The 17332-nt window shown below is 42.0% G+C and overlaps 2 protein-coding genes across 30 annotated transcripts in view; one reads left to right on the top strand and one right to left on the bottom strand.

Annotated features, from left to right (window-relative positions):
- Positions 1-752: 752 nt before the first annotated feature.
- LOC131511580 (collagen alpha-1(I) chain-like) lies at positions 753-10414 on the bottom strand. 7 transcript variants are annotated; one of them, XR_009261602.1, is made up of 4 exons: positions 9426-10414; positions 7835-7905; positions 6286-6386; positions 753-1622 (listed from the first exon to the last, which is right to left on the bottom strand). XR_009261602.1 is itself a non-coding variant. In XM_058729384.1 (2 exons), the coding sequence occupies exon 1, from the start codon at positions 10331-10333 to the stop codon at positions 9449-9451; it is 885 nt and encodes a 294-aa protein (XP_058585367.1). In that variant the 5' UTR covers positions 10334-10414; the 3' UTR covers positions 753-1622; positions 9426-9448. The 7 variants fall into 7 exon arrangements, 2 of the variants coding, with proteins under 2 accessions (XP_058585367.1, XP_058585366.1); XR_009261601.1 differs by having other exon boundaries at positions 7835-10414; XR_009261605.1 differs by lacking the exon at positions 6286-6386.
- Positions 9930-17332, top strand: part of LRRFIP2 (LRR binding FLII interacting protein 2) — a 106875-nt gene continuing 99472 nt past the window's right edge. For 3 of the 23 annotated variants that reach the window (XM_058729361.1, XM_058729362.1, XM_058729364.1), the window contains exon 1: positions 10477-10904. The gene's annotated coding sequence lies outside the window, so the exon portion shown is untranslated. Of the gene's footprint in view, positions 10068-10475; positions 10905-15215; positions 15312-16998; positions 17121-17332 lie in introns of those variants that run through there. The other 20 variants (XM_058729367.1, XM_058729363.1, XM_058729371.1 and 17 more) reach the window with 18 other exon arrangements.

Below are 17332 nucleotides of genomic sequence, written 5' to 3'. Positions count from 1 at the left end.
CAGTCGGTTAAGCTTCCCACTTTGGCTCAGGTCATGATCTCATGGTTCGTGAATTTAAACCCCACGTTGGGCTCTGTTCTGACAGCTCAGAGCCTGGAACCTGCTTCAAATTTAGTGTTTCCCTCTCTCTCTGCCTCTCCCCCACTCGTGCTCTCTCTCTCTCAATGATAAATAAACATTAAAAAACTTTAAAAATCAAACAGTAAGCTTATTGTTTTAGGGGGAATCCTTTCTTAACAGAACTAAAAAGTTAAGATCAAAATCTCTGAACATACCAAAACTTTAGCCACAAAATTTAACAATGATTATTTCCGGGATCTTATACTTGTTCTCTGAGTTTCTTCTTTAGTTTCACTCAGTTTACTGGACTTCATTTCATGAATGTCTGAGTATCTGACTGAGGCTAGATTCAGTTCCGGGCACACGATGATTTCCGTCTTTATATCATTCAAATTACATTTATAAGACCTACATGTCCTATGACTAGTAGTTGCAATTAGATTTTTCTAAAATAAGAGCAAATTAATACCCAAATAACTGACTAGTACTCTAGTAATTGAACATAAGTTTGTGGACAATGGGGACGTGGCTCAAACTGAAGCAATGGCCGACAGTGAGTGCCAGCGTGCGAGTTCAATGTGTTTGTGAGCTGACATGCCAAAGCCGGAATTTGACGCGTAAAAAGGAGGGTTAGGTGTTTTAATGGAGTAGGCATGAAACTGTGTTTTTGACTGTGGCATGCTAGATTGTTCGTCGGCTTGTTCTATCTTCCCCAGACAACTAGTTAGTTCTGAGAGGGCAGAAGCCACACCTGTATTGTTCATTTACTCCTAGCATCTAGTACATGATTTTTTAGAGTGAAAGAAAAAAACGATGCATGCAAGACAAGAGCAAAATCTACAATGGTTTTTGAGTGGCGAGAATCGTAATAAGACCTTTTTAGGTAGACCTAATTTACCACTCTTTAGTGGTATCTTTTGCGTATTTTGACTCTGGGGTATTGGTATGAAAAATAGATTCCTTTAAAAATTATCTGAGTATAGATGTAGTACATTTCATCTAGGAAGATTCTGAACAGTAAACAAGTCAAATGAAATCACTGGTACCTCCATTCCTTAAAGTGAACTTTGAGTGCCTTTTTCCAGTATTTGTCTATGTCTGCATAACATTAAACAATACTGGAATCATCTTGAACATATTGTTTAGTAACATACTCCTACATTTAAATACATGGCTAATTTCTCCTGCAATAGAAATTTTAACGGCTATATTCCATTATCATAATATCTATTTTTACAGTAACCAGACCCAAATCTAATTTCCAAACATGAAATTCTGATGAACAAGACCACAGGGCAGTGATTCTGATCAGCGTTATGCCTGGTAACAACAGCAGGCTATTCCATAGCACACACAGCTCCAGGACGTGAGATTAACTTCAACAACTATTCATTTAGTTTGGTTTGACTTTCTGCCAGTCTTACGACCAACTTGAAGCAGGTCCTAGAACAGGGAATGTTATGTTTGGTGTCCAGGGAAGCAGCAAACTGGAGAAGCCATCCGAAATTCCAGAATGATACAGAGAGCCAACACGTTATCCATTTCCCGCAGCAAAATTTGATCTAAAAGGATAAAAATGCCATATAAGTTAGGTTAAACATCTTGTGGGGAAAGTAACCTATTAGTGTACAAGGGAATGGAAATGGTGAAACCAAAAAGAAGCTGAAAACAAATCTGTACATACATTTTTCTTTCAAGACTCCACACTATGTAAATGTCCTCCAAGAAGATAAACTTAAGCTGACTCATTGTCACTTGCTTCTGCAATGGTTTCTGAGGCGTCTTAGATAGTAGCCACCCTGCCCCCAGGGTCCTGAGGGCTAATAAATATTTTTCAGGTGGACTAACAACAGGAAAGAATTGTAGGACAAGAAACTACCTGTAATACCTAGGTGTGAGTACCCTGGAAAGTGATGTGCTGAAAAACTCCCCCTTCCAGCTGGTTAACTTTTATGCTCATGCATTTATTTACTTTTTGTGACATTCACTCATCAACGACAAATGAATACATGACAGCCTAATGATACAAGGGAAATGCAGTATTGTGTATAGAATTGGAAGAGATGCAAAATGAGTGCCATGACATTTTTCTTTCTTTCTTTCTTTCTTTCTTTCTTTCTTTCTTTCTTTCTTTCTTTCTTTCTTTCTTTCTTTCTTTCTTTTTCTTTCTTCTTTCTTTCTTTCTTTCTCTTTCTTTCTTTCTTTCTTTCTTTCTTTCTTTCTTTCTTTCTTTCTTTCTTTCTTTCTTTCTTTCTTTCTTTCTTTCTTTCTTTCTTTCTTTCTTTCTTTCGTAATCTCTACACGTAAATCTTTCGTAATCTCTACACGTAAAGCGGAGCTCAGACTCAACTCAGGGCGACCCTGAGATCAAGTCGCGTGCTCTTCCGACTAAACCAGCCAGGCACCCCAATGGTATTACTTCTTTTAAAAGCTTTGGGAGAATGCTTTAATTTGTAGAGGTCGTATTATTTTCTGGCCATCAGTGTCCATTTCCTTATTTTGTTGACAGCATCCCATTTTTTCTTCTGGGGAACCACTCCTCTCCTAGAGTCCATGTTCTTTGGGTGAAACATAAGTGAAGCATGTGACTCATATTTGGCCAATCACAGCATAAAATTTTCCTAGCTGGGGATGGGATCTGTGTCGGTTTAATTAGTGAATCAGGGACTGCTGCTAGTTAGGATCTTTCTCATGCTGGACTTGGATGAGGACGGATGTAGACCTGGAATGGTTGGAAACCATTTTGCAGCCACACGAAGTCTGAGTATAAAGGCAACATGGAGGAGAGCTGAGCCTTTTTGGCTGCTGCTTTTTGTTTCTCAGAAGGCTCTCTTTTGTCTGATTTGAAATGGGCATGAGTGGCAGTAGATTGAAAGTTCTAACTCTACCCTTGTTTTCACAGGACAGCTAGAAGTGTCTAAATTATAAGAAAATTGATGCTTTGTAACAACTAAAGAAATAAAAAACTCCGTATTGGAATAGTTTATTATATAAGCATTGTAAAATGTCTTCTGGGGGGGTGCCTGTGTGGCTCAGTCAGTTGAACATCTGAGTCTTGATTTTGGCTCAGGTCACGATCCTAAACTTATGGGATTGAGCCCTCAGCATGGAGCCTACTTAAGATTTTCTCTCTCTCACTCTGCCCCTCTCCCCTGCGTGTGCTCTCTCGTTCTAATATTAAAAAAAAAGTTTTCTAGGGATATGGCAGTGTCAAGTGTACAAAAGAAAACATCTTTTTTACTTATTTATTTTGAGAGACAGAGACGGCGCAAGTCGGGGAGGAGCAGAGAGAGAGGGAGAGAGAGAATCCCAAGCAGATTCCACACTGCCAGCCCACACCCTGAAGCGTAGCTCGAACTCATGAAACCCTGAGATCACGACCTGAGCTGAAACCCATAGTCACTTAACCGACTGAGTCACCCGGGCGCCCCTAAAATAAATCTTTTCTAAAGAAATGTAAAATTTGCTTGGAAAGACATGAAAACATTAAAAAACATCCTAAATCCTTTAGCACACAAATGAGTTGCAAACAGTATGCATAGTAAGTGTTCAGAATGGCAATATAAAGACAACTATCTAGAAACAAAACCAGCCTACAACAAAAGAGGGTTTAGACTGAACTCCCAACTATTTCCATTAAATTCTCAAGGCCCCGGTCCTCATATCCCTAGTCTTTAGGTAGATCCACATCTTTGTGTTTCCTCTCTGGATGTTTCCTCTGAATTACTGACTTGTGTATCTAATTGCCTATTTGATATCTCCGTTTAGATGACCAATAGGCATCTCAAACGTCCGGAAAAAGTCTTTTCCTCCAAACTTGCGTGACCTAGACTGTCTTCCAAATTTCAGTAGATGGCAGCTGCATCCTTCCAGTTGCTCAGGTCTAAAACCTTACAGGTGGTCTTTTTTTTTTTTTGCATATGAAATCCATTCCATCAGCAAATCTTACTGGCTCTATCTTCAAAACGTATTCAGAAACTAACCACTTCTTCTTAATACCTCCACTGCTGCCTGAATTATTGCAATAGACTAACTGGTCTTCTTGATCTCATCGCTGGCCCACTGAAGTCTAGTTACAATAGAGCAGCTAGCCACAACAGTCTCATTTTATGAAGTAAATTTGCAGACATACGTAAAAGGTGAAAAGATTTTATAATGCTCCATCTGTATACCCACTATCTGTAAAGTCCACTATTAAATAGCACGGTCCTGTTAAGATGACAGATTGTATAGCTCCTTTGCCCAAACCTCTCTAATAGCTTACCTCATTCAAAACGGAAAAACCAATTTCTTACCATGGTCTTCAAGATTCTATGATCTGGTCCCTATTACCATTCTTCCCTGTTGACCATTACCCTTCAGCCACAATGGTCTCCTTGTTGCTTACTCAAACACGGCAGGCACATTCTTGCTTTAGGGTCTTTGCACTTGCTGTCCCTTTGCTTGGGATGCTCTTCTCCTTGGTATGTGAATGGCTTGCCTCTTTCTTTGGATCACCTCATTAGAGGTCTTCTCTGACTCTTCCAAGTAAGTATTAGGTTGAACAATTCAATGTCATCCAACCATGTTTAACCCACACGAACCCAATATTGTTCTGAGTTGAAAACAATGTAAAAAAGATCAGAAACTTCATATGGTTCAAGCTAATAAAATAGCACCACCACCCTACCTTTTTATTCTCACCTGGATTCCAAATTTCTTTATACAGCTTCTTAGATACCACTATCTTACATACTACTGTGTACTGTCTACAATATGATCCTTAAAGTGAGGAAATCTTTGTTTTGTTCACTGCTGCATGCTCAGTGTGCAGACTATAACCTGGCTTATAGTGGGTACTCAGGACATACTTAAAGAGTGAATTCTTCACATTGAAGCCAGAGTGAGCTTTTGGAAACACCAGTCTGATGCCACTCCTACTAAAAACTCTTAAATTGGTTTGTATCACTTCAGAAGCAAAGATAAGAATCCTTACCAAACCTGTAAGACCCTGCATGGTGGGTCTTTGCTTAATTCTCTAGATCCCTCTCGCGTTATCTCCCTCGTTTCTTTTCAGTCTCTGGGACTCTGTTTTTCCTTGCTCTTCCTGTGCTTCTGCACCAAGTTCACTATGAGGCAGTTTTAAATCTTAGCTCAAAGATTCTCTTGCTAGAAGCCATTTCTGACACCCCAGATTTGGTAGAATTCCACTTCAATGCTCTCAGGCACCACTTCTCTACCCTTAGTGATACCTATTGGGATTATGAAGTTACTTTTGTGTGATAATTTGTCTCCCTCACCAGACAGGAAGTTTCACGAGAGAAGAAAACACAGCTTTCTTTTTACTTCCCTTTGGATCCCTAGCATCTGTGAAGTATCTGGCACATAGTAAGAGCTTAATACTCCTTTAAAAAATAGATCCTGTGGTGTCTCTGTTACCAGTGTCTAACTGGGCAACTGGTACACGGTAGACGAATACATTTGCTAAACAACCCATAGAAGGAAGAGCGTTTGACTACTTATTTACAATAAATATATAACGCATAAGGGCTATCACTTGATTATTTGTGATGAGGCATTAATACATAATTGATACCTACCCCAAATCCCAAATTCTCTCTTCTCATCAACTTCTTCTCAACACTAAGACTGAAGAAAGTAAGTTACACTTCTTTTCTTTCCTTTGTTTACTCTCTGGTGGAGTAAAGGGTGAGCTGGCTAGAATTCATTTAGAGCCAGAATGAGCCATAAGTGAGATCTGGCTTCTGAACCAACAGACCATGCCTCGTATTCTCACTTGGATAGTTAGATGTTTAGAAACTTTTTTTTCCCCAGTCAGGGGCACCTGATTTCAGCTCAGATCATGATCTCGTGGTTCCTGAGATCAAGTCCTATGTCATCAGTGCAGAGCCTGCTTGGGATTCTCTCCCCATGTCTCTGCTCCTCCCCTGCTGGCGTGCACACGCTCTCTCTCCCTCTCGAAAGAAAGAAAGAAAGAAAGAAAGAAAGAAAGAAAGAAAGAAAGAAAGAAAGCAAGCAAGCAAGCACTAGAAAGTTTTCCCCTCAGTCAGATGAAAAAGCTTTGCATTATTTTTCTTTTTACTTTAATAGCAACCTCTTTGAAAACATTCCAGTGGTCAAAGGATATATTAAAACACCCACATACACAGGTTGTATAAATTTGCAGGTTTATTAGGGCAGAATGACATGGAGCAGTATAAGCAGAAAAAAAACCAAAAATGTTACAAATGACTTCCTTTTAAGCGTGCTGAAACACAGAATTGTCGTAGTAAGCTTGTAATTCCAGAGGAGCACTGTGGCAAGCTTACTGACTGTCATTTGTTAATCTGGGAAAGGGAGAAGAGCCAAATCAAATACAGTACAAATGAATCGTTACAAAATGGTAATTTTCGACATAATGAAACTTAAAAAGAAACTAAAAACCTAAAGAAGATAGCAAGATGTGAATTTTCTAGTTTTAATAATGTATTATGGGTACGCAAGATGCTGCCAGAGGGTGAACCTGGGTGGAGGGTAACCTCGCTGCATTATTTTTGTACCCTTTTGCGAGTCTATAATTATTTCCAAATAAAAAGTGAAATAAACACATAAATAAAATAAAAAAAGAAGACAGCAGGAAAAACAGTAAATGTAGATAAGAAGGGATTTTTAGAACGAGAACTTAAATATACATAGTCAAAGACTTGCTTTGCCAGATTCCCATAGGTTTATAAGGAGTTAACCAAAATGAAAAAGACAGACACACACATCTCATTAATAAAAACAGTAGGCTCTGAAAAGTCGCATCCTATTTTTAATGTCTGAACTAATGATGTTTTCCGGAAATGTGCAGAGAGCAAAAGGTAGTACTATGTGTGCAAAACACAACTGAATTTTGTGAAAACCACAAACAACGACTGCTCTTGAGAAAGGAAAAGTTTTATTTCTTGACATCATCAAAGAAAAACGTGAAGGATCTGATAGGAACGAAACAAAAATGTACAAATCCTACTACCTCATTCCTCAAAACCATATAAACACTTGCAAGATTTTCCTTCATCCGTTAAATGTCTCTAGAGCGGCCAGCCTACACAGACCTGGGGGCATTCACATGTCAGAATATTCCATAAAAATCTGGGAACATATTTTTGGCAGAAAGAAATCACTTTGTGTGCAAGGAAAGGCTGCTTGTGAAAGAATGCAGACTGACACAGTTGGGCAGGAGCCCCTTGCAATGACATAATGTTAGTGTCATCATTTATCACATTATTGGGAGCATTTAAAAGACACAGGGCGGGGGTGCCTGGGTGGCTCAGCAGGTTGAGCGCCTGACTGTTCTCATTTCCGCCAGGTCATGGTCCCAAGGTCTTGAGATGGAGCCTGTGTGGGAGTCCACACTGAGCTTAGAGCCTGCTTAAGGATTCTCTCCCCCTCTCCCTCTGCCCTTCCCCTGCTGGCGCTCTCTTCCTCTCACATAAAACCACCAACCAACCAAAAGACACATGGCATTCTGAACTCCTAAAACAAGTAGAGTTGTTTTTTGGTGTCAAATAGATGGCAAATATCCTTTAGAGGGAGAAGTAAAAACGTAGAGAAGCTCGCTCCAACATTGCCTCGTATCACTCGACCTTAAAGCTTATTTTTGTAACAAAATTCTAAAAGCAACATACAGATCTGCTTGGCTGGACACTTCACTTATATTTCCTTCTTAAATATTAGGGGATAGCACATGGTGCAAAAGGGGAATTAGGGCTAGAGTTAATTAGAGTTCATTAGTTAGAGTTTAATTTCTGACCCTTCCAGCGACTATGTCTTCGTTACGACAATGGGTATAATAATCCCCGTATCTCAAGGTTGGTCCCAGTCCTGAAAGGGATAATGTATTTAAATGCCTAGCACAATGCTGTCCAAACAGTAGGCAGCAAGAAGTGTGAGCTCGCTCCCAGTTTTCCCAGAAGACACAACAAAATATTTCCTTCTGTTAGTTTGGTATGAACCAAAACAAATGGCCGAGGAGTAAGCAAAAAGGGCTCGAGATTCTAATCCCACTATTATTATCCAAACAATCATTGCATTAATTACGCAGTTATATAAACTAATATTGAATAAACATTATTGGGTTTTTTGGTATTATTCAGGTAATGCGTTATAACCTGAAAAGGTCCTCTCTTCGCAAGTCAGCTTTTAATTTTGTCTTTAACTGATTTAGCAAAATAGGTCATTAATTCTCTTATTCAGATCATAACAGAGCTCCATCTTTTGGGAGGATTAAGCTCCCAGGTAAAAATCATAGTTTTAATGCTTACTCATGGGTTTCAGAAAAAGTGACGTGGGAAAAGAAACGGCAAAAGGTTAAAGAATTTGTCTCTCGAGGCTGTTTGCCTTCAAGCATCTGTTGATGTCTGTCTACACACCAAAGCTCCCTAATTCCTGCCTTGAACCTCCGCTAAGAAGCCACAGTCCCAGACCCCAACAACTCCCAAGGGGGAGCAAGCCCTTCGAAACTGAAGGAGTGGACAGGACAGAGACAGGCCTTAGAAGGCTTTAGAGGGGGCGCCTGTGTGGCTCCGTCGGTGAAGCGTCCCACTTTGGCTCAGTTCATGATCCCAGGGCTTGTGAGTTCGAGCCCATCGTCGGGCTCTGTGCTGGCAGCTCAGAGCCTGGAGCCTGCTTGGGATTCTGGGTCTCCCTCTCTCTCTATGCCCTTCCCCCGCTCGCGCTGTCTCTCTCTCTCTCTCTCTCTCTCTCAAAAAATAAACATTAAAAGGAAAATTAAAAAAAAAAAAAAAAAAAGAAGCAGGCTTTGGAGACAGGTTTTTAACGTAATCCGCGGCCTTACGCAGCAGTTCTGGAACCTACAGTCCCCGGCTGTAACACTGTGTCTAAGCTGTCATTTCACGCCTTTGTCTCAGGAAGCAGCTCAACTATCACTTCCCTCCAGAGGTTCTCTAGCCATCCTATCCCGAAAAAGGAGGTCTGGCCCACTCAACCCTCGCATCATTATTCTGTATTTCCTGCATGGCATAGCCTTGCCACAATCCGTCTTTACCTTGTCTGTCTGCTTAAATCTCTCTACTCCACTAGAAGGTAAGCTTCCTAAAGAGCAAGGCCCTGGGTCTGCCTCCAGCGCCTTGAACCTGCGGAGTCTCAAGAGACCCTTCTGGAATGAACGACAGGTCCGGGTCTGGCAGATATTTAACTGCCTCCATATCCCGCCATCTCCGCCTCCCCCCCCTCCCCCCAAACCACCGCCGCCGCCTCCTCCGGAAATCATTTCAAAATCACGGGTTTTCATTTTGGAAATAGGGCTTTCAGCGTTGCCGCTACACCCGCTCGCTCTCGCACGCTCGTTCCCTGCAGTCGGAGCCGCCGCCCGGCCCACTTACCCAAGCCCACTAGGCCGGACAGTTTAGGGGCGATCGGGGCAGGTGCAGCCTCGAGCGGGCGACCGCCTCAGTTCACCTTCCCGGTCCCCGGTCCTCCGCGGGCCCCGAGAAGCCACCTCTAGGCCGCCCGGGCCTCCGCCCACCGGCGGTCGCACCCTGCCGCCCTCCCTCCGGCGCGGCGCCAGCAGCTCGCGGCGGTCGCGGCGGGGGCGCTGCTCCCGGCACCCCGCGCAGCCGGCCGCGGTTCGCCAGGCCGCGAACCCGCCTGTCCCGCAGCGCGCGCCGCCGCCGCCGCCGCCGCAACTGCTTCCGGGTGAGCGGGTCACCGACCCTGTGGCCCCGCCCCTCCTTCGCCTCCTTCGGCTGCCGCTGGGGCTGCGGCTCCTCTCGGGGGCCGGTTCCCGCTGTCTCCGTGTCAGCCACCGCGCCGCGGGGCCGCCGGCGTGACTGAGCGACCCGCTGCGGGCGCCGGGAGCCGCTGCGTCCGGCCGGGCAAGCCTGCGGGAGCCCGGGAGCCAGTCCGCCGTCCGCGCCCCTCGCCCTCCGCTCCTCGCTCTTCGCCCGTCCGGGTGCCGGCGGCCGACCCGCGCGCCCCAGCCCTTCCCGGGCGGCGCCGCAGTCACAGTCCGCGCCCAGGGACAGGTAAGGACCGCTTCTCCCGCCGGCCCCGGAGGCCCCTGTTCGGCCTGCAGCCCGTGCGACCCGCGCCGCCGCTGACCCCTGCTGGGGGCCGGGCTTCCCTGCCGGCTCCGGGTCGGGGTCGCCCCCCGCCTACCGCGTTCGCCGGCAGCACGCCTGATTTCTAACGCGCACCCTCCGTCTGCGCCGGGGGCAAGGGTCTCTCCCATTGTGGAAGAAATTACATCGGGCCGCTGTCCCTCTGCCTCCGGTGTTCGAGGCTCCTTCATCTCCTCCCCAGCGCGACACCCCAGCGAACGGTGTCAGGCCGGTGGAGGGCGTAGCATTTTTATGGGATTTTTTTTTTTTTCTTCCTCCTTGACCCGAACTGAAGCGCGGGCATAACAGGCGCTTGCTAGGAGTGTCAGGGTTAATGCTTGACTACTATGTGGCGTTATTCACACCCAGATCGTTAAGTTATACAGCTCCGGTCAGGCCTGCTTCTCTTGCCTGTGGATATCCAGCGGGAAGCTGGCGGACCTATGGAAGCGCACCTCTTTGCCTTTCTTAGGGGAGAAAAAAGTTCAACTGTTTGCTCTACTTTTCCACCGTGGGAGATACAAATATCAGGCTGCCGAGAAACGGCTAGGGAAATACTGTACCCTAAACTTTAACTGTTTGTAGCTCATTTTCTTTGAGTTTCCATTTAATGACTCAGCATTTCTGCCATAAACAGAAAAACTGCAGAGTAGTTTAATTGGCTAAAAGAGAACATGTAAGGATAGTAGCCATTGCTTTATGTTCTCACAATGGGGAGAGAATGTGGATGCAGTAAATGGAACCAGAGGGACGGTGAACGGGGTACGGGTGGGCGAGTTCATAATGTTTAAAATAACATTTTTTTTTCCAAGATAACATTTTTATTTTATTTGGGGATGAATCTGTATATAAGGGTGCAATTGCAGATAAAAGTTAGTTGGCAAAGACTTGAGGTTTGCTGTGGTTTGGGCGTCTTGACGAATGAACCCTGCTTAACTTCTGTTTATCCTCTGTTTAACAAACGTAGAGATGATGACCTGGTGTTAAATTCACGTTGGAGTAAGAATTTCAGAAAGTGATTCATTTAGAAAGTTAGGTCACGCTGTGAATCATTGATATGGATCTTAGGATTGGAATAGAGAGGAAAGCTAGAAGTTTGTTACTGCCTGTTTAATTAGAAGCTTTCAGTCATTTTATATGAAGTGTTGTATTATGCTTTGTTAGGTTTGTTGGTAGGTATTTTTTGTTATGAAGTGTGATAAGGAAATCCTAATTGAACTTTTGCAGAATGTTTGGCTTCAGAATAGTTTGTTAGTTCCTGAGTATATTGTGGTAATTTTACCCCCACTCCTTTTTTTTTTTTTTTTGCCCAGATGTGAGAAGATAATTAAAGATGTCTAGAAACAAAATAAATGTCAGTGAAAAGATATAAAAAAGTTTACTGAAAGAATCCATAGTTACAAAGTAGTCTTTTGAGTGAAAGGCCTCACCTATTTTGCAAATCCTCAAAAATGTGGAATGAGACTATACCGAGTTCTTACGTAAGTTCTGTTACAGAAGAAAGTGTATTGAGCTTGTGATTTATTATTGGAATGAATTCATTGTAAACTAGAAATAACTTTTTATTGCTCAAGTGTAATTTGATCATTTTTGGCTTTAAAAATGTTAAGCTAAATAACTTTGAATCACAGAATACTTGATACTCTTAACCTTGTTTTCTTTTTCTTTTTGGAATTCAGCTTATTTTACCTTGATTTTCATTTATAGAGAGCCTTAGTTGTTACTTATAAAGTAATGGTAAGTTGGTCTTGGTTACCAGATTCCTTTAATTCTTTGACTAAATTTTGGCATCTCATTTTCTTACCCATTCTTATATACAGAGTGTTCCCTAATGTTGCTTTTGATTTTTGTCCAGCTAATAGTAACTTAATTAGGAGTTTCAGTTCCCAGTGAACAGATTCCCTTTTGGAAAATCCCTTGTGGAAACCACCGTAACTAACAGTCTTGATAGGTAGATATACAAGAGAAGCCTTCTTTCTCAAAAATAAGATAAAAACAGAGAAGGAGACAAACCATAAGAGACTCTTAAATACAGAGAACAAGCTGAGGGTTGCTGGATGGGGTTTGGGTGGGGGTGATGGGCTGAATGGGCAAGGGGCATTAAGGAGGGCACCTGTTGGGATGAGCATTGGGTGTTACACGTAAGTGATGAATCGCTAAATTCTATTCCTGAAATCATTATTACACCATATGTTAACTAACTTGGATTTAAATAATAATAAAAATAATAATAATTAAAAAACAGAAGCCTTCTTTTATTATGATGTAAGCATCTCCATAATGAAGGAAAAAAGTGATATGAGGGTATATTTGGCAAATAGATTCTTTCTCTCTCAAAACAAAACCAAAAACAGATCTTTACTAGAAACGAGAGCCGTTTCTTGCAAGGCTCTTTGTGAATTGTTTATCCTGCTCCTAGTGTGAAAAGGGACAGAATTGATGATGTATAGAAAAAGAAATTCTCCCTGCAGCATGCTGGGAATGTTGATGAGGATCATTTAAGAGAAAATACAGTTCTTCGGTCTTCACCAGCGGAGTGCTGCCCATTGCACCTACAAAATAGAGGCCGTTTCGTAGCCTTTTCCTTGTGGGTAGTTGATTGCTTTCTGGAGACTCTGAATGGAGAGATGGACCTTTAACCAGGAAAACGTTAATTAATAATTAATTATTAATCCAGTTTGCAAACAATAGACTTTATGACCGTCATTCAAAACTTAACTTTTAAAATTTCAGAAGGAAGGTACTGAGCAAAATTTGCCCTTTTTCTCCATGTTTCCTTTTAAGATAGACACCTTTGGAAACGATTTTTTTGTGTTGCACATTGCACTTTGACTTTTAAAACGTTCTGCCCTACAGTAAATTAGGCTAGATTTAAAAGGAATCAAACATTGGCTAAAAACTGGGTTTGGCATAAGTGTTACTTTTTCATTTGTTCTATTATTTTTTTATCTGGTGGGGGCTGGAGAGAGGATTCTGTTTCTTGGGGAAACTCTGAGCTTTGCTTTTGTGTGCTTTTGTTTGGGTCAGGAGAGCAGTAGATACAAGTGGTTGAGAAGGGGGAAGACATGGCGTGCGTACCCGGAAGAACGCCCACTTCATGGGTGCAGTAGATGTTTGCGGGAGTTTAAAAAATTGATACGACAGTTTAAATGTTATAGGGTGCAAAAGAAGCCTTCTTTCCACAACAGACGTCTAGCCTTTTCCCTTTTCTACTCTCCCACCCCCTAATCCAAGCAACCACTGTGAGTGTTTTCCTGTATGTCCTCCTCCAAATTTTTTATTACATATGTAACTGGCTTTGTTTAGGAGAGTTATCTTTCGTTGTTACCCGTGATATATCTTAGAGACTTTTCTGTATTTGCACATATGTCCACCTGATTATGTATTGATTTATTTTATTTTATTTTTTTTTTAATTTTTTTTTTCAACGTTTTTTATTTATTTTTGGGACAGAGAGAGACAGAGCATGAACGGGGGAGGGGCAGAGAGAGAGGGAGACACAGAATCGGAAACAGGCTCCGGGCTCCGAGCCATCGGCCCAGAGCCCGACGCGGGGCTCGAACTCACGGACCGCGAGATCGTGACCTGGCTGAAGTCGGACGCTTAACCGACTGCGCCACCCAGGCGCCCCTGTATTGATTTATTTTTAATGTTTATTTTTGAGACACACACGCACATGCACAGAATGTGAGTGGGGGAGGGGCAGAGAGAGAGAGGGAGACCCAGAATCCTAAGCAGGCTCCAGGCTCTGAGCTGTCAGCACAGAGCTCATCACAAGGCTTGAATTCACAAACCATGAGTAGTTCATAACCTGAGCCAAAGTTGATGCTCAACTGACTGAGCCAACCAGGAGCCCCCACCTGATTTTTAAAAAAGACTGAATGCCCTGGGTAGTGTAGATGAACCATAATTTATTCATTTTCCATGATTTATTTTACCATTCCTTGTTAACAGACATTTAGGTTGTTTTAGCTTTCTACAAATGCTGCTATAGTGAACAACTAGTATTTAAGTCTTTGCACTAGTCCATAAGTATGTATATTGAATATATTTCTGAAAGAGTGATTGCAAAGTTGGGGCTTAAGTTGTGAAAATGTATAAATTTATTTCCATCTTATATTGGACTTTATTTTATAATAGAAGTTAACTTTCTCAACCTTGTGGAAGGAGAAAGGAACTCTTAATTACTTTGGATTCTTTATCTTCTCTATTTAAAAAAATACTAAAATGTATTGTATAAGGCGGTCTTAAACATTTTAGAGTGACAGGTGGTTAATTTTATTTGTAGTGGCAAGGCTAAAAATACTGTAGCTTGAAAACTGATGTTATATTTGGCAAGAGTTAAATGAATACCTTTTGTAGTGGGTTGTTTTAGGATTTTATGACTGGTGTCAATTAAAAATATTGTATATAGTTTCACTTCTTGCTCTAACGAAATCTGCTACTGTATTAGTCATGGGAAATAAATAGCCCACCTTCTGTCTTCCTTCACTGTCCACATCCTAGTCTATTCATAATAAAATAAACCTTGGTCGAGTTTGAGATTCAAAAATCCTTTTGCAAACCATAGTGCTGTTGATGGATTAATTTCCCAAGGCAGGGGTAGGTACAAATTCAGTTTTTATTCTGCAGAGTGTTTGTGAGCAAATCAAGGGTTTACGATTTTAATTTCTATACTGCACCGTTCACTCATGAACAAGAGGAAGGAGGTTGAGAACCTCTGTCCTTTTAAAACAATAGAGACTGGAGGGAAAAAAAAAAGTACAGAGGGGCTAATGTATGATGATCAAGTTGGAACTTGTGAGTGGCAGTTTCTCTGGCTGGTGCCCAGGATCTATTTTGAGGCCTTGTCAAAGCTCATCTGACAGAACCAGCACAGAACTGTAATCTGTCCTGGCCCCTGCTGCAAGTCAGGAAGGCCTGCGGTTTAGGAAAAGTGGCAACCACAGAAGAGTGAGCTTACGAAGGACATTTGCTTTCAGAAGATTAAGTCTAAGTTTTGGGGTGAAAATCTGCTTCGCGTGCATATTCTAGGATCGTTTTCTTTTTTTCTTTTTGCCCTCCTCTTTTCAGAGCACGATTAAGGAGAACTAACGAGGGAGGTGTTTTAGAAACACGTGCACGAGGAGGAGCACAGGATTGTACCAGTATTGATGTCATGTTCAGGTTGTAAGAGTGATCACATGTTTTATGACAGGGGAAAACCATTACTGATACTGGCATAGGGTGGCCGTGACCCTTGTTGAACTAGTGCAGTTCAGAGACCTGCACACGTGTCTTTGGATCAAAAGGACACTGGGAATGATGAGCTGTTTTATAAGCTTATTTTGAGTTCACACAGGGAAATTAGCTTCTTGCAAATTCTCATTGTCTTCTTCCCATAGAACTGCTACAGTCTCATGTACATTATCGTGAAGTTCTCTCTTTAAAAATAACTTGTGGCTGTTACCAGATGCTGTATCCCCAGCACAGCTGCCTCTGGGTATCATGTGCTTTCTCATGAAAACCTTGCTGTTTTCTATACTTAGTGAATGAGGCACTTGAGTTTCAAGTTCTTTGACTGATTTCACTTCTTCGGCTAGAAAGCTGTTTAAAGGGTTAGTGCTCCACCAAGGTTCATTTCACCATATTAAACTGCAGCCTTGTATTACATTACAGTCAAGGTTGTATGAAGAATTTGGTGTACAATGCACATTTAATTTGCAGACGGAAAGCCTGCGGTTGGTTTCCTTTCTTCTGCTTTACGTTAGGTCGTAACTCCAAGAAATTTAGTGTTTCCTTGCCCTCAGAAATGTGAATTATTTGCATTTGATAATGATGGTGTGTTTAGTACTGTATTCAATGTGAGGAAAAAAAGTAAACTGGAGTATTTTTCCTTTTTTTCCTATTCCTCTTTCTGGCTTATTCCTATTATCCCTTCCCTGTTTCAGCCTTCCCCTACCAGAAGAAAAGGCGGTGGGGAGGGGAGGGGAGGATAGTGCAGAGCAGAGAGAGTGGAAAAGAGAAGAGGTTGGGAAAAGCGTTTGGGTACAAAGTGTGTCACAGGGTTTTTAAAAATTTTGTATATATATTTTAATTTTTTTATTTTAGAGAGAGATCTTGAACAGGGGATTGGGGCAGAGGGAGAGACAGAATCCCAAGCAGCCTCTATGCTCAGTGTGCAGCCCAACACAGGGCTGGATCCCATGACTTTGGGGTCATGACCTAAGCTGAAAGCTAGAGTCAGACAGTCAACCAGCTGAGCAACCCAGGCACCCCAGGGTGTTTTTATTTTCTCAGGAGTGAGATAGTAAAACCCTTCTTAAAGAATTGTAGTTCATCTCTTTCATTGTTTTCACTTTGAACCTTGTATATCTTAGTTTTTGGGTTTTTTTTTTTTTTTTTCATTATGAACACCAAACTCTTAACTAGTGTTTAAAAACATTTTTTTTTAATATTTATTTTTTGAGAGAGAGAGAGAGAGTAAGTGGGGGAGGGATAGAGAAAGAGGGAGACACAAAATCTGAAGCAGGCTGTAGGCCCTGAGCTGTTAGCACAGAATCCAACACGGGGCTCAAACCCACGAACCGTGAGATCATGACCTCAGCTGAAGTCTGATGCTTAACCAACTGAGCCACCCTGGTGCCCCTTAACTAATTTTGACATAACAAAGCTTTACTGTTTAGGAAACTAATTTTAAAGTTCCTCGTTCCAATCACTTTGTTTTTCTTCTATAGACCCTACTTTCCTAAGTAGAAACATTTTAACAGCCAGGAGCACTCTTTTGGGTCTCTGTTGTCTAAGTAAAATACAGTATACTGTATGCAGAGGATTAGGATGTTAAAATATTTACTTCTCTGATTTTTCTTTTAAGTTTGTTTATTTTGAGAGAGCACACGAGCATATGCTAACAGGGGAGGAACAGAGAGGGAGAGAGTATCCCAAGAAGGCTTCTTGCTGTCAGCTCAGAGCCCAGCGTGGGGCTCCATCCTATCAACGGTGAGATCATAACCTGGAGGGAAATCAAGAGTTAGGTGCAAAACCTACTGAGCCACATGGGCTCCCCTATTTCCCTGTTAAATGGTTTAACTACTTTGTAACAATAAATAATACAATTAGTAAGTATACATGTTGTTGCTATTAAAAAAAGCTTAAAAAAATGATTTTGTTTAAGTGACCCAAGGATTATAGGACTAAAGATAGAAAAACAA

The sequence above is a fragment of the Neofelis nebulosa genome, chromosome 5 (genome assembly GCF_028018385.1).
Source record: "Neofelis nebulosa isolate mNeoNeb1 chromosome 5, mNeoNeb1.pri, whole genome shotgun sequence".
In the NCBI taxonomy this organism is placed as follows: domain Eukaryota; kingdom Metazoa; phylum Chordata; class Mammalia; order Carnivora; family Felidae; genus Neofelis; species Neofelis nebulosa.
The sequence above is the reverse complement of the archived record's forward strand: the minus strand, read 5'-3'. Positions and strand labels throughout refer to the sequence as shown.